Raw genomic sequence first — 15,468 nt, 5'->3', positions numbered from 1 at the left:
AGTTTTTGGAGTAGTCTTCTTAGCTAAACTACATGACAAATATAAAAAGATGTTATTATATATTCTGCTTCATAACTTAATAGAACAACTACTTATTATTTTTTAGAAGATCATGTGAATGCAATGCCTTCAAGATAAAATATAAAAATGATTATACTTTTGTGATCATTGTAACTTTCAACCCAATTACTATCATTATATCCAATGGGCTCCAAACTTTTAGATGATAAATAGAATATCCCACAGTCAATTTTTTCTTTAATATATCATAAAATTTTTTGATAACCTTTAAATGAGATGTCTTAAGAGTTTTCACATATCTACTTATTGAGCCAACTTTAAATAGTATATCAAGTCGAGTGTATATCAAATATCTTAAGCATCAAATAAAACTTTTGTAATAAACTTGATTGATCGGTTTACTTTTTCCTTCATTAGTTAGCATGGTATCACATTCAATAGGTGTATTAACTAATTAGTAATCATCCATGAAAAATATCTTTAATATCTTTTTTCTATAGTTTACTTATGAAATAAACATTCTTTGTTGCTATGTTTCATCTCAAAGCCTAAGAAGTAAGTCATAAGGTTTAAGTCCATCATTTCAAACTCCTACATGGAGTGCTTGAATTATTTAATCATAGAAGAATTGTTACATTAGCATATAGCCATATAAATAAGATATCTCCATGGCTATGAATTTCACGTATTGAGCATGTTCGTACTTAGTAAAACCTCTTCGGGTAAAGTGTTTGCTAATTTAAGAATTTGATAATCTTGGTGTTTGTTTAAGATCTTAAAGAGCTTTTTTCAATTTGTATATCTTGTCTTGGAGATCTATTGAAAAATACTAACTTGACATTCATCTTATTTGAGTAGCTAAAGAGATGAGCAATCCTATTATCACCATTTGAACTACTAGTGTAAATAACTCTTTATAGTCGTTCTTATATTATCATTTTAATTCTTTTGCCACCCACTAAGCTTTATGTTTCTTCATCTATCCTTTTGCATATGTCTTTATTGTAAATATCCATTTGAATCCAATCACCTTATGCCCTTTGTGAAGAGTAGTAAGTTGTCATGTATTATTTTTATTAATGGTATGCATCTATTCATTCATAGAATTTCTTTATTTTTCTTCTTTATAAGCCTCTTTAAAGGTTACATCATATATCTCTTGCAAGTTAATGAATCATAATATATAGAAAGATAAAATAAAAAAATAATCATTATTATATCAATTCTTCTAATCACATCATATATCTCTTAAGTCACTTTTGTTTCTCTTGTAATACTAGTTGAATCATATGTTGTGACTTATATTCTGATTTGTCTTGGCGATTGCTCATAAGAAATAACTTTTCCATTTGCTTGTATTGTATTATTTTCTTCTGAAATATATTTTGGTGGTTCTTTGTTGTTCCAACTATATATATGACTTTCATCAGATTTAATATCTCTTGGTACCATAACTTTCTTAGTAATAAGATTATATAAATTTAGTTACTAGAATTCTCACCATAATCTAATAAAATATAAATTTTGACCTTAGTTACTAGAATTCTCACCATGGTCAATTCTTGGCTCCTACATGTTCTATAATTCTTTTGGAATAACATTACTAATAAACTGTCCAAGCAATAATATCTCTCCAAAAATTTTTTAGGAGTATTTTTTAAAAACATACTTTGAACTAAATGAAGAAGAGTCTTATTTTTTCTTTTAGAAACTCTATTATGTAGAGGTGTATATAACATGGTGCATTAATGTATAATTCTATTTTTCTTATAATAAATTTTAAATTCATCTGACATGTATTCGCCTCCTCTATTTGTTCTCAAGCATTTTAGCTTAATAGCCACTTTGTGTTTCAATCAAGTTCTTAAACTTTTTAAATTTACTAAATAATTGTTTTTAATAAATAAACCTATGTTTTGCCATTATAATAATCTATTAATTATTTAGGAGTCTTTCTTCTCTAAGCATAGTTTGAACTCTGCGAAGAATAGTCTTTTTTTTTTTCTTTTAGAAACTTTATAATGTAGATGTGTATGAAATAAAATACTTATTTCCACCACTTAATGCAGGAACGATAGGACCGCATACATCTGATTGCACCGAGTCAAGCCATTGCCTTACTCTTCTTGTTCGTATCATCTTGAATGATCTCCTCTATTGCTTGTTAATGATGTATATTTCATAAAATCTTAGTTAGATGCTCGACAAGCCTATCACTATCTTATTCTTCTCTAAAAGTTTGAAAAAAAAATTAAAGTTATCATATCTAAGATGTCATAGTATAAAATTATTCATAATACTAATATGTAAATAATTTATTATGTTAGTACCCAATTGTAGAAAAAATATTTTATTCTTAGTCATTTTTATATTAGAGATTAAAATTTTATTCTTATCATAAATTAAAAAAGATAGATATTTTTTTTCAATATCATATCTTTTTTAAGTAACTAACCCAAGCTTAAAATGATGTTGCCCTTCATATCAGAAATATTATAAACATCTGAAACAGATACTTGTTTTCCATTATTGAGCTCAAGAAAAATATTACCTTTTTCTCTTGCCATAGTATTTGTGACAAATATCAAAAATAATATTATCAAAATAATTCATATCATAATAGTTACTCATGTGATTAGAAGCCCTAGTGTATAGATACTGTCATAAATTAGTTAATCTTTCATGTTATTGTTAGACATTAATAGAATAAAATTATTATTCTTTTCTTCTGTATTTGTCAAATCTATATTCTAACTTTATTGTTGGGATTATAATAACATTCTTCAGTAGTGGCCAAACTTCTTACGGATATAATATTGAATGTGAGATTTATCATATCTCCTATTTCTATCTCATCCACACCCTTGATCTCGACATTGCTATTGGTCACTTTGGATTGTATTGTCTCCTTTAGTTTGGTTGTTTTGTACTTCTTGAATAGGTTGACCTCTTCCCCTTTTCCTCGTTACCCATAACATTTATCTTCTTAAGACTTTGGTTCTTTTTTGTTTTAAAGAATAAGTTTAGTTTGTATAGCTTACTCTGTCTTCTTATCTTCTTCTTTCATTGTAAGCTTTGGTATACTTAAAAGAGAACCCATTAATTATTTTAAATATATGTATTCTTAATCTTTGGATTCTTTAGTTGTTATGATAATAAAATCAAACTTGGGATCCAAAGATCTTAAAATTTTCTCCCTTACTCTTTGGTTCTTTATTTCTTCACCAATTTTTGTCATTTGGTAAATAATAAAAATGACTTAAGAGAGATAATCGAAGATAGATTCTGAGGTACCTTTTCATAGTTTTTCGAATTCACCTCTAAAGCTTGTAGGTGGAACTTTTACGTTTTGTCCACACCACTAAATGCTCTTTGTAAAGTGTCCCATGGCTTTGATGTTCTCAATAAAACAATAATATCTAATGTTGCTTCATGAAGGCTTTAGTATATCATGAACAAGGTCTTGTTATTTCTTTTTCTTTTAGTCTTTGAGTTATTTTATTATTTTTCTGTTCATTCGTGCTTCTTTTATAAACTATCTTGGTTCAATAAAACTATCTTTTATAAACTCTCATACGTCTAGAGTACCTAGAAGTATCTTCATTTGTATGCACCATAAATTATAGTTTATCTTTATCAAATAGGGAATTTGCATTGGGAATATATTTGAGAAAGTTAGGGATAAATTTAACTATGATACCAAATGAAAGAGGAAAATACAAGAGTAGAACAAGATAAATTTTGATAGAAATGAGATTTCTCTCGAATATATTCACTAAAAATTTGTTATGAGAGATAAAAACATGATTTTATATAAATCAAGACTCTCGATATAACATGCTATATTTAATCTCCGAGGAGGAAAACTCTAAATTAGATTCGTGAATATCAAATTTTAATTTAATTTGTTTATTACATGAACTTATTGTTCTGAATGTAAATAAATTTAATACTCTAATTTGAAGGCTTCCCACATTGCTTTAGGAGATTAGGTTCTCGAGATTTGGACAAATGCGGTCAGTAAATTACTTTCTCTCATGACTCTAGCTGGTGCTGGCAATTGCTTTATGAAACCATGATGATTTTATTCTAATTGTTGTTAACAGTCGTCAGATTAATGTGATGCAGGACAGGTAGCTTTTTGATGTCCTGCTTTCTCCCTAACCTATCTTTTAGGATCTTTTTATAATTCATGAACAGTCGAAGGTTTCTAATATTCTAATGCAACACGCAATAGAATAACTATGATGTCGCTCCTTTTTGCGATGAGAAATGGATATAAAATGATGATGTGAAAAGGACAAATATCAATCAAATTAACTTATGAATTTATCATATCTAAGGATCAACTTAGTTTCGGGAGATAATTTATTATGACCTAAGTTTTGAAAAAATTTTACTACGTGGATAACTCTTATTTTTGGGTGGAAACTATTGCATGAAATATTATTGCCTACTTCTCTTTGTTTACTTCAATTAGGTTTTGGACATCCTTATGGGTCGATCTATAATATATCTTTTTTAATTATCCTTTTACTATGAATGTTTAAGGTTTTTGAAAATGCAAAAAAGGTAAATATTTGTTGTTACAAATTTTGATATGGAATTGGTATACCCTCTATATATTAAATATTAAGATCCTTCGTTCTATTCCTACCATCCATGCTATAAAAATATAAAACATCCAAAATATCTCTAGTATTCTTATACTCATATCAGTTTATAGCATCAACTAACAATCAAATAAAAATAGTTGATGGAGACTAATCATAATATATATATATGTAATATTTTTTATTTTATAAAGGAATATGGATAATTACTAAACTCACTAGTTCCGAAGGGATAGACAGTCAATAACCACCATCTTTGAGCACATCAATATGGAGACAAACATGGAAGTATTGGATGATTTTGACACTTCAACTACACAGCGGGGCACTGCATTTACGATTGATGGTTTATATTAGACTACATGCAATCAATCGTCAATGACGGTGCAAGCAATGACATGGATATCGGCGGTCGTCACCTTGCTTCCACAGTGCCTCCCAACGGTAACAAGCCCTCTCCAACGGTCAGATATATTCCGTGGAGGAGAAAAAGTGGCTTTTACTACCCGGTTTCAGCCTTCCGCCGGCAATCCCCACTCTTGCAAGGGGCTCGATGGTGTGTCCCGCGAGGCAAAAATGAGACGCTAATGTCGTTGACGGATAGGAGACGCAAAGAATCCAATCGGTGTGATGCCCACGAGCCTCGATCACCACCGTCCCTCTGCCCGCCCACCGACACCAAAAATAGTAACTTACCATTAGGATGAAATTAATTAATTAATTGAATTAAACGACCACCTCTTTAAGAGTTAAAATCTCTCTCTCGTGGTCTGGCACACGGAGACAAAGGTCTCTCGTCTCATCTCCCTTCGCTTATCTTCTTCTCTCTCCTCCTCGCTCGCTCGCTCAGCTCTCTCTCTTTGCCGACAAAGGAAGGAAGGAAGGATGCAGCGCCAGTCGCTGGGATCGCCGGGCTCCAAGACCCGACTCTCCAGCGGAGGCGCCGCCGGGAGAATGGAGCAGCAGCCGGAGGAGGATATGAAAGCGGAGAAGCAGATCCGATGGAGCCTGAGAGCGGATAGGTCCATCCACCTCATCCCCATTCTCACGATCCTCTGCCTCCTCGTCCTCTTCCTCTTCTCCCATGACCCTTCCCCTGCAGGTAGTAAACCGATCGCCTCCCTCGGTCACTCAGCTCCTCTTTGTTCCCTTCTCTTCTAACATACAATATACCTGGTCCTCTTTTTCCGCAGATTTGGAGGCCTTCGGCGCCAGCGGCATCCTGCGACATGACACCAAAGGTACATACTGCGAAATCAAGCACCGCGGGTCTCCTTCGATTCATCGATTTCTGTTGTCTTGACGACGAATTCTTTGCTTCTCTTGTCGGATTCTTTTACCGCACCGTAGCGGTTTCCGGGGCTGAGAGGGTGTCGGCGATCCACAGCAACCGGGGGCTGAAGGCGGCGGCGCGCAACCGGAAGCTGGGCGTCTCTCAGCCGGATGTTCGCACTTGAGCTGTCAGGTTCCGCCACGTCCACGCGGGTATCGACGAAAGCAGCGGCGGCGTGGTGGCCGGGGCGGGCGTCGGTCTCTTCTCTCTGTGATCGATGTAATTACTCTGTTATTAATATCAATTCTTTTTTTGAAAAATAGAGAATAAATGACTGTGTTATTATATGCAATGTTTTTATTTTTAATTTTATTTTGAACTTTATGACAGAAAGGGAAAATAATAACGCGCATCGATGAGATCAAGTATTATCAATTTAATATAGGATGGGGATTTGGTTAAGAGGCGTGAGGATGGGGAGTGGTACGGCACTGCAGCTGCGAGCTGGCACTAATAGGGTGACAGCTCCAAAGCACCAAATTATGTTACACACACATTAACACGAGCAGTCGTGACTGGGATCGTGAGAAGTTCACGAATTTAGTCCGACTGCCTGCCAGCTGCTGCCATCTAGCTTTTCTACCCATGTGAACTGTGGGCCGGAATTTGTCTGAGCATCAACCTCATTGCATATTATAAATTATCTTTATTCATTATAGTTTCCAAATGTTACTACTAATTGAGCAATGTTATTCCTTAAATTCATTTTTGACGTGAACTTAGCATAGTAATCGATCTTGATAATTTTTTATTATAATAAAATAGTATAAGCTGACTTGAAGTCGAGCGTTCAAAGTTGTATCATTGGTTATCACGTCACACATCCTATTTCTATCTCCATCCGTAAAAGGTGCTTAGTGAATATATATATATATATATATATATATATATATATATATATATATATATATATATATATATATATATATATATATATATATATATAGTAAATCTGCTGACACCTGTGAGTACCATAATGTATTGATGCCGATGTACTATATATATGTGGTCGTCACATGGCACCGAGTCCTTGATGGGGTGTCACTAAGTTTCACGAGCGTACAATGTAAATCCATGTTTCTAGATCACCGACGGAGCAGAAATAAAAATTAATGAACGTTTTATGGTTAATTGTAGGATTACAACTGCGGTAGAACCCTTGCCACATCAGATAATCAACTATGAAAGTAGGTGTCATTTAAAGAAAATGCATCGATTATTCTCACAATTCTATCCATGAATCATTGATTATGATCGAGAAGTCTTTTGTGTCTGTTTCACGAATGCTGAAAGTCGATTCATTAGCAACACATGAAGTTTATTAAAATAAATTGATGATTCCAAGATGACACATTGAACAAGATAAATATTATATATATATATATATGTCTTTTTTTATTTTAATATAAAAAATTCATATGATTTCGCATGAATCCTGCAGTTTATTATTGACAGCTAAATTCATGACATTAATTAAACTTGCCATCATTCCATTTTTATCCCCTCCTCCCAAAGTAGTCACTTTATCAGTGGACTTGATTGCTTTACTAGGTTGGCATCAATCATAGGCGGAAATTTCTTGGTTGCTACTTCTTTGTTATTGACTAAGCAAGGTACACTGACAAAGTCATTAAGCGAGCTAACAAGGAAGACAATTAAATCCAAATATGTCGAAGGTCTTTCTTAGCTGCACATATAGGCAATTCTAGATTGGTCAGGTGGCAACTTGAAGAGCAGACTAGCATTCTCATACAAAATATAAGCCTACCACATTGATACTATTATTACTAGCAGATAATGAAGAGTTAAGTTTTCATTCCCCTTATCCCCCTAGCAAATATAGTAGTAATAAGTGTTGCCTCGTTTGGTTCTTTTTTAATATAAATTTTATTAAGTAATTAAACAGGTATATCTAAGAACTGAAACATCCAAAATCAAATACTCAAATTGATGAGGCGGAAAATTCTCATCCCATACAATATTCACTTTGTATGCTCTAATGTTCTATGCTAAGCAATAGAAAAATTTTGAAAAGCACTTGTACAATGCCAAACATCTCCTTACCAAATTTTACCATCTTTTGTTTAATGTCCACTATAGTTTTATTATATTATTTCACTTGCACTGATGTCATTCCCATTATTCTCTCTATCACCAAGGTTAAGGTCGATTTTAGTTTCTATCATTTTGATTATAGATCAAGTCGTTATGATTTACTCAGATTTAAAATAATCTTTATATTTTAAAAAATATATCATATAGGTCCTTCTTATCAAATCTGAGTTAAAGTTAACAGACGTTAAAATCTGTGGCATTGACTCATAATAAACTATTCATATAATAACATATATAATTTAAGTTTAAAGAAGGGTTAAGGTCTATTTTAGTCCCTTGATTTTAATTATGCACCATTTAAATCTTTATAGTTTACTCGTGTCTAAAATAACCCATATATTTTTTAAAACATAATATATACGCCTCTCCCGTCAAATTGAGTTAATAGACATTATAGTTTGTTTATATGATATGCTGATTCATAATAAACTATTAATATAATGATATATATATATATATATATATATATATATATATATATATATATATATATATATATATATATATGAAGTTAAAAAAATAGTTAAGATCCATCTTGTCGAGAAAGAAGAAGTGACGAAGACCGTAGCGATGAACGAAAGCAAAAAGACAAAAGCAGGAGAGGCCAAAGGTGAAGGTGAGGGAGAGTTGAACCACCACGTTATAAGCACAATAGATAGGGGCGCAGGAGAGGACGAAGTGGGACGTGATGGGGACAAAAACACCTAAGAGGAGGAAGAGGGACTAGGAGACCACTATGTGTCTAACGTTGAACTAATTGACGCATATCTACTTAAGGTAGGACAAAAAGCTTCTGAGCTTATCATCATCGTGGGAGAGGCTATGTGCATACGATGTCCTACTAGGTAGCAATGGCTTAGTACTACTAATGGTGGTTACTTCCATAATGATGCCTCCTCCCGTCAATGATGGTGGTTTTAATTTTTTTAAAACGTAAATTATATGTGTCATTATATTAATGATTTATTGTGAGTCAGCATATCATATAAACAGACTCTAACAAATGCTTATATATTATATTTTTTTAAAATATAAAAATTATTTTAGACACGAATAAATTATAAGAGCTTGAGTGGTCCATTTCAAAACTACAAAAACTAAAATGGAGCTTAACCCTTTTATAAACTTAAATTATATATATATTATTATATTAATAATTTATTATGAATCAGCATACACGTAAATAGTTAACTCAGACTTGACAATAAAAATTTATATATTATATTTTTAAAATATAAAAAAATATTTTAAACATCATGACAAATCATAACTCGACTAAAAATATAAGAATTGTCTGACATTCACTTCTAACAATAAAAGCCGATCCTCTTCCTTTTTCATGATACATCACAATTGATTTTAAAACATACCTAATAATACATCTTCCAATTAATAGATGTTCGACTTTTCTCCTTAGGACCTTCCTACCCATGTCTCAGAATTATATCTGGTTGGGCTTTGTAGTTGCAATATATGAATGTTCTAATAATTTCAAAGGATCCATGGTGAGTTAGCAATAATCTCTCAAAGATTGCCAATGGTTCTCCCATCTAAATTAAATCGTATCTGTTACTGTTCCAAGCCTCATTCAGTCGGCTAGGGAAAGAGTAATTCGATCTTTATTGGATTAAGTTCTAATAGCTCAAAGCAAAGGTGCATTTATGCAATACATGTGAAGCTGAATTAGAAAATAGCTCATAGAGCACCAGGAAGTTTGAATTCACATAATTAATTTAACTATAGCAACTACTCTCATATTCCATCTTGCCGTCTGGCCTACCCAACAAGAAAGTCTGATCCATGTTTTCCTTCAGGAATTTGTACACATTTTTATGCAATACAAATTCTTAGAGGGTGCAAATACCAGAATCTTGTCCTCCAAAGAGCGAGAACATTGTAAATATTATGAATTCTTCCAACCAATTATGATGAAAAGGTTCATTTTCCTAATTTTATAAGCCTGGCTGAACTTTATTATTTTATCTACTTTAATCAAAGTGGGCGAACAATTGAAGGAGATGTTTCCAAATCAAGGGTGTGGGTGTACATTAATTCGCAATCTTAATTTTCCTTCCTTTTTTCTACCAACAACATCCAGGTTTGTCTTGGAAGTTGTATAGGCTGATCAATTAGCTTTCCCTTTCAAAACAACAGTAGTGTCGATCTTTCTGTGGTCATCTTGTAGCATGAAAATTGGTGCAACCGCTGCCTGATTTGACTTGAGAACCTATAACATTAACTCCATTGATCTTGTGGAGAGGGACCATTCATCTTTAGACATCTACTTTCAGCATCTTCGGCTTCTTGAAATCCTTCAAAAGAGGTATTTGATTAGCCATTGGATTAAGCCTAGACAATGGATTCTGATTGGATTTATACCTTTAGGTATGTTCCTAATTATACATACTTTACCGCTTTGGACTAACTTCTACATTAAGCCCTGACCCCCCATGGTTTATAAGACAAGTCATCTTCAACCTGAGATCTTGATTTGAAACCTAACAGAGCCCTCCGAATTTTGCTGCTTTCAAGCTAGTAAATGGATTAGCTTGACGCTTGCAAAGCATAGGACCCACTGATCAACATCAAAAGCAAAACTGTATGAGAGATTTAGGGATCTCCCACTTCAATTTACCAACCTTCCAACAGGGGTTTAGATAAATACGTCAAGATACAAAATCGAGTGAAAATTTACTTTGCATGTTTAATAGGGTAATTTCATCGTTTTGAGTGGTTTTCCTAAAATCTGCAGCAAGTTGGAACAACATATTACAACACAAGAATTACATGAGAGGCTTAGGAAACTGCAACTACCTCTCTTTCAAATTGTTGAAATTTATATTCCAAAATAATATTGTGAGGTTTTTTATCTTCTCAAAAATGAATGTAACGTTGACATTCTAAGTTTTAGTACTATACTTATTCTTAATTGTTCAAAAAATAATGTGATTTGAATGGTACGATGATTAATAAAATCTCATTAATTATCATGTTAGTTTCTCATCATATTTATGCTCCTCATTACGTGATATCATAATAATAACCTAATTGACATCTTAAAATCATGTGATGGATATATGGACGACATGTAGTAGTCGATGTATGGATGACATATGATCGGCACGTGATCAATATATAGTCGATATACGAATGATATGTGATTGACATATGTCTAATACCTCAACACCATATGGGTGACCATATGGGTGACATGTGAGCGACACATGACTGACTACGATAAAGTCAAGCGAACTACAATCACCGCTCGAATTGGACACGCTTGACCATAATTGACCAATAGTAATGCATAACTACTCTCCATAATCATCAATAATCCTAGGAATAATAGTTCCAGGAGTACTAGTTCTGCTAGCCCACTATAAAATGGGTTCCGTAGGTGCATTAGATTAAAATTCTTTTGAAAAGCTCATTCAAATCATCTAAATCCTAAATTAACTTAAATATCGAAGAGATACTAGTCAAAAATACCCCCAACTTAGCATCTTTGGAGTTGGACAAACTTTACTTTTACTGGAACTAAACACGGAACGAGTAGGTACAGTTCATGAGTGGGGTCCAAACGGTAGCTTCTTACCTCCCTCAGCTTGTCCAACTAGCGTAACAAGGACCACCAGCTCTGTTTACTCCATTTCCCACTCCTATTCCTTTAATAGTTGTAGCTCAAAGCTTGTGATAGACTCTCGACCTCCTTTAATAGTTGACATGCGAAAAGAAAATCACTCTCCCAAGATCTCCCGCATGAGCGACACCAGAATCCATCATAAGAGCCTGGTGGCCTAATTAGCTGAACTTGCACCCGATGTTCAAATCTAGCTTTTAAAATAGATCTGTGGTTGGAAGATATTTTGAAAGAGATTATCCAGCGGAAGCAATCAGAGTTCAACGTCTACTTGCGATCTCCTTTGATAAAGAGCATCATGGATGAGTCCATTCCATAAGGATTCTACTTTTCATTGGTACCTCTATGATGAAAATTTTGATCATTTAGAATATATGGTGGCATTCACCTCATCAATAATTCTCTATGAGATGGCCAACTCGCTCCTATATGGAACCTTCCTGACAACATAGTGAGGGTTAGCAGAGAGTGATTCTCTAAATTACTCTCCAAATCAATTTTCACATTCAAACAATCGCTAACAAGTTTGAGCTCAACTTCATTAGCTATAAACTCTTAAGAAAACTCATATCTTCTCTCGTAATGGTAGGTCAAGAAGAAAAGAAGTTGTCAACCAACTATATAAAAAGGTTCAATGATGAAGTGAAGATGGTGGCAAACCTAAGCCCGTTTGTCCTAATCAATACATACACTTCGACTATTTTTCTAGAGTTGCTACAAGAGACAAATTGGTATATTGTAGTTGTTAGGATCGTAATGACACTAAGAGAAGGGGGAGGGAGGGGGGACAAGTTTGAATTAATGGTATAGTAAATTTAAATAAATTTTAAAATTTGATCAATAAATTCATTAAAAAGTATGATTAATCTGTTAGGATTGAAATCGACACTAAGAGGGGGGGTTGAATTAGTGCTTAACGAAAATTTTGTTGATTCAACAAAATCTCATTTGATGAAAACTAGTGCACTTGACTTAAAATAGGTACAAGATAGAGTGAGCAACAAATAAATAAGTAATAAAGATAAACAATAAAGATGAGAGCACATCATATTTATAGTGGTTCGATCATCGTGACTTATATTTACTCCCGATTTCTTCTCCGTCGAGGCCACCAATATTTACTAACAGTCTTCCTTTAATGAACGAAGACCAACTACCCTCTTATAACTCTTTCTCATTTTTACAGGTTTAGGAGATAACCTTTACAAGCCTCACGTCTTTCTTAAAATGATTATAAATCTTAAGAAGGAGGAGGAGGACACTTAGCACAATTTCAAAACATTAGAACTCATTATCACTTCTTGCATGATACCAAAAATACATCAACATCACTTTAGGCATACATAATATCAAAGCATTAAAATTTTCAATCATTCATCATTACTTATTACTTCTTCCCTTTGTCATCAACAAAAAGAGAAAAGTGCATTAAGTATTTGATCCATGCAAGCTAGTATTTCAACAAGTCTTACACCACTTAAGAATGTGCAAACTAGCAAGTTTTTAAGATGTGAAGTTAAGCAAAATTTTTGCTTCTTGAGAAGTGCAAGATAGCAACATTTGCTTCTTGATATGGGCAAGCTAACACTTCTCTTTAAATGTGTAAGCACTTTTGATTCTATTGAGATATACAAGCTAGAATTTTTATTTTTCTTGAGATGCTAGATAGTTTCTTTCTCCCCTTTATCATAAAAAAAATAAGAAAAAGTAGAAAAAGGGAGGAATTCATTCATCACATAAAGAAAAGAATCATGTCATAAGTTCCGAAAGTCCATGAATCAAAGTTCCACTTTCGTAAAAAGGAAGTATTCATAAGAATTAATCATCACATAAAATATCAAGTACACCAAAAGTCCATGAATAAAATTTCTACCTTCGTAAATAGAAAGAGGAAGGATTCATAAGAAACAATCATCACATAAAATATCAAATATATCAAAAGTCTATAAATAAAATTTCTGCTTTCATAAATAGAAAGAGGAAGGATTCACAGAAAATAATCATCATATAAAAGATCAAGTATACCAAAGTCCATGAATCAAATCTCTTCTTTTGTAAATTGCAAGAAGAAGGAATGATAGGAAACGATCTCAATTAAAAAAAAAAACTCAAGTTATAAAAATCAAGAAATTCAAAAAATATATAAGAGAAACTCATGCATTAGGAAGATTTAACATGCCTAATTCTCTTCTAATAAAATTAAATTATTCCTTATGGTTTAGTAAAAATATTGCTAATTGATATTTTATATCAATAAATTCTAAAGACATATCATGATTATTAACATGATCTCTAATAAAATAATGCATAATGTCAATATGTTTAGTTCTAGAGTATTAAATGAGATTTTTTGTTAAACATATTGTACTACTATTATCATATTTTATAGGAATATTTTTTAAATATAGTCCATAATTTTTTAATATATTTTTTATTCAAATAACTTGTGCACAACATACACCTACTACTACATATTCAGCCTCGACTATAGATAAGAGAAACTCGTGCATTAGGAAAATTTAATATACCTAATTCTCTTCTAATAAAATTAAATTGTTCCTCATTCAATGTTTGTAAAAATATCAACTAATTAATATTTTATATTAATAAATTCTAAAGATATATCATGATTATTGACATGATCTCTAATAAAATGATATATAATATCAATATGTTTAATTATAGAGTGTTAAATGAGATTTTTTGTTAAATATATTACACTAGTATTATCATATTTTATAGAAATATTTTTTAAATATAGTCCATAATCTTATAAAGTATTTTTCATTTAAATAATTTATGCATAACATGCACCTATAGCTACATATTCAGCCTCGGCTGTAAATAATACAACCAAATTTTATTTCTTGGAAGACTAGGAAATAAGTGAATAACATAAGAGTTGACATGTTTTAGATATATTTTTTCTATCTATTTTATATTTAGCAAAATCAGTATCGACATAAGCAATCAATTCAAGATTTTTAGTTTTTAGATATCATAATCCTAAATTAGGTGTTCCATTTAGGTATTTAAAAATCTTTTTAATAGCTTTTAAGTGAGATTGCTTGGGATTAGATTGAAATATAGTATATAGTCTAACACTAAATATAAAATTAGGTCTAATTGCTGTAAGTTATAGTAAACTATCTATCACACCCCTATAAGTCTTTTGATCAAAACATTCTTTCCATATCTAATTTTGTAGAAGTACTCATTAGTATATTAATAGCCTTAGCACTATCTATATTAAATCATTTTTATAGATCTAAAGCATACTAAGTTTGACTAACAAAGGTTCTATCACTAAGTTACTTAATTTATAATTCTAAAAAAAAAATTGATTCTCCCATTAAACTCATTTCAAATTCTTGGCTTATGCATTTAACAAAAGTTTCATATAAAGATTCATTAAGAGAACTGTAAATAATATCATCAATGTAAATTTGAATAATAAAAAAATTATTTTTAAAATATTTAATAAACAATGTAATATCGACCTTACCTTTCATAAAATTATTTTAAATAATAAAATAACTAAACCTCTCATACTGTCCCCTAAGGGCTTGTTTTAACCCATAGAGAGTCTTAAATAACTTAAAAATATGGTTAGAAAAGAAAGCATTTTCAAATTCGGGTGGTTGCTCAACATAAACTTCTTCGGAAATAAAGCTATTTAGGAAAGCACTTTTGATATTTATTTGAAATAACTTAAAATTATTACAATATGCATAGGCAAGAAGAAT

The 15,468-nt window shown here is 31.9% G+C and overlaps 1 protein-coding gene across 1 annotated transcript; it reads left to right on the top strand.

Annotated features, from left to right (window-relative positions):
• Positions 1-5,400: 5,400 nt before the first annotated feature.
• Positions 5,401-6,252, top strand: LOC135672480 (uncharacterized). Its single transcript, XM_065180957.1, has 3 exons — positions 5,401-5,736; positions 5,828-5,875; positions 5,985-6,252. Exons 1-3 carry the CDS (start codon positions 5,520-5,522, stop codon positions 6,089-6,091), a joined length of 372 nt encoding a protein of 123 aa, XP_065037029.1. The 5' UTR covers positions 5,401-5,519; the 3' UTR covers positions 6,092-6,252.
• Positions 6,253-15,468: the final 9,216 nt, after the last annotated feature.

Source organism: Musa acuminata, chromosome BXJ1-4, assembly GCF_036884655.1.
Source record: "Musa acuminata AAA Group cultivar baxijiao chromosome BXJ1-4, Cavendish_Baxijiao_AAA, whole genome shotgun sequence".
Taxonomy (NCBI): domain Eukaryota; kingdom Viridiplantae; phylum Streptophyta; class Magnoliopsida; order Zingiberales; family Musaceae; genus Musa; species Musa acuminata.
The sequence above is the reverse complement of the archived record's forward strand: the minus strand, read 5'-3'. Positions and strand labels throughout refer to the sequence as shown.

Bases quoted from the DNA above. Each gene is read 5' to 3' on its own strand.
- LOC135672480 (XM_065180957.1), top strand. From the start codon at position 5,520: ATGCAGCGCCAGTCGCTGGGATCGCCGGGCTCCAAGACCCGACTCTCC. The intron at 5,737-5,827 runs GTAGTAAACCGA...CTTTTTCCGCAG, and splicing joins CCATGACCCTTCCCCTGCAG to ATTTGGAGGCCTTCGGCGCC. The intron at 5,876-5,984 runs GTACATACTGCG...ACCGCACCGTAG, and splicing joins CCTGCGACATGACACCAAAG to CGGTTTCCGGGGCTGAGAGG.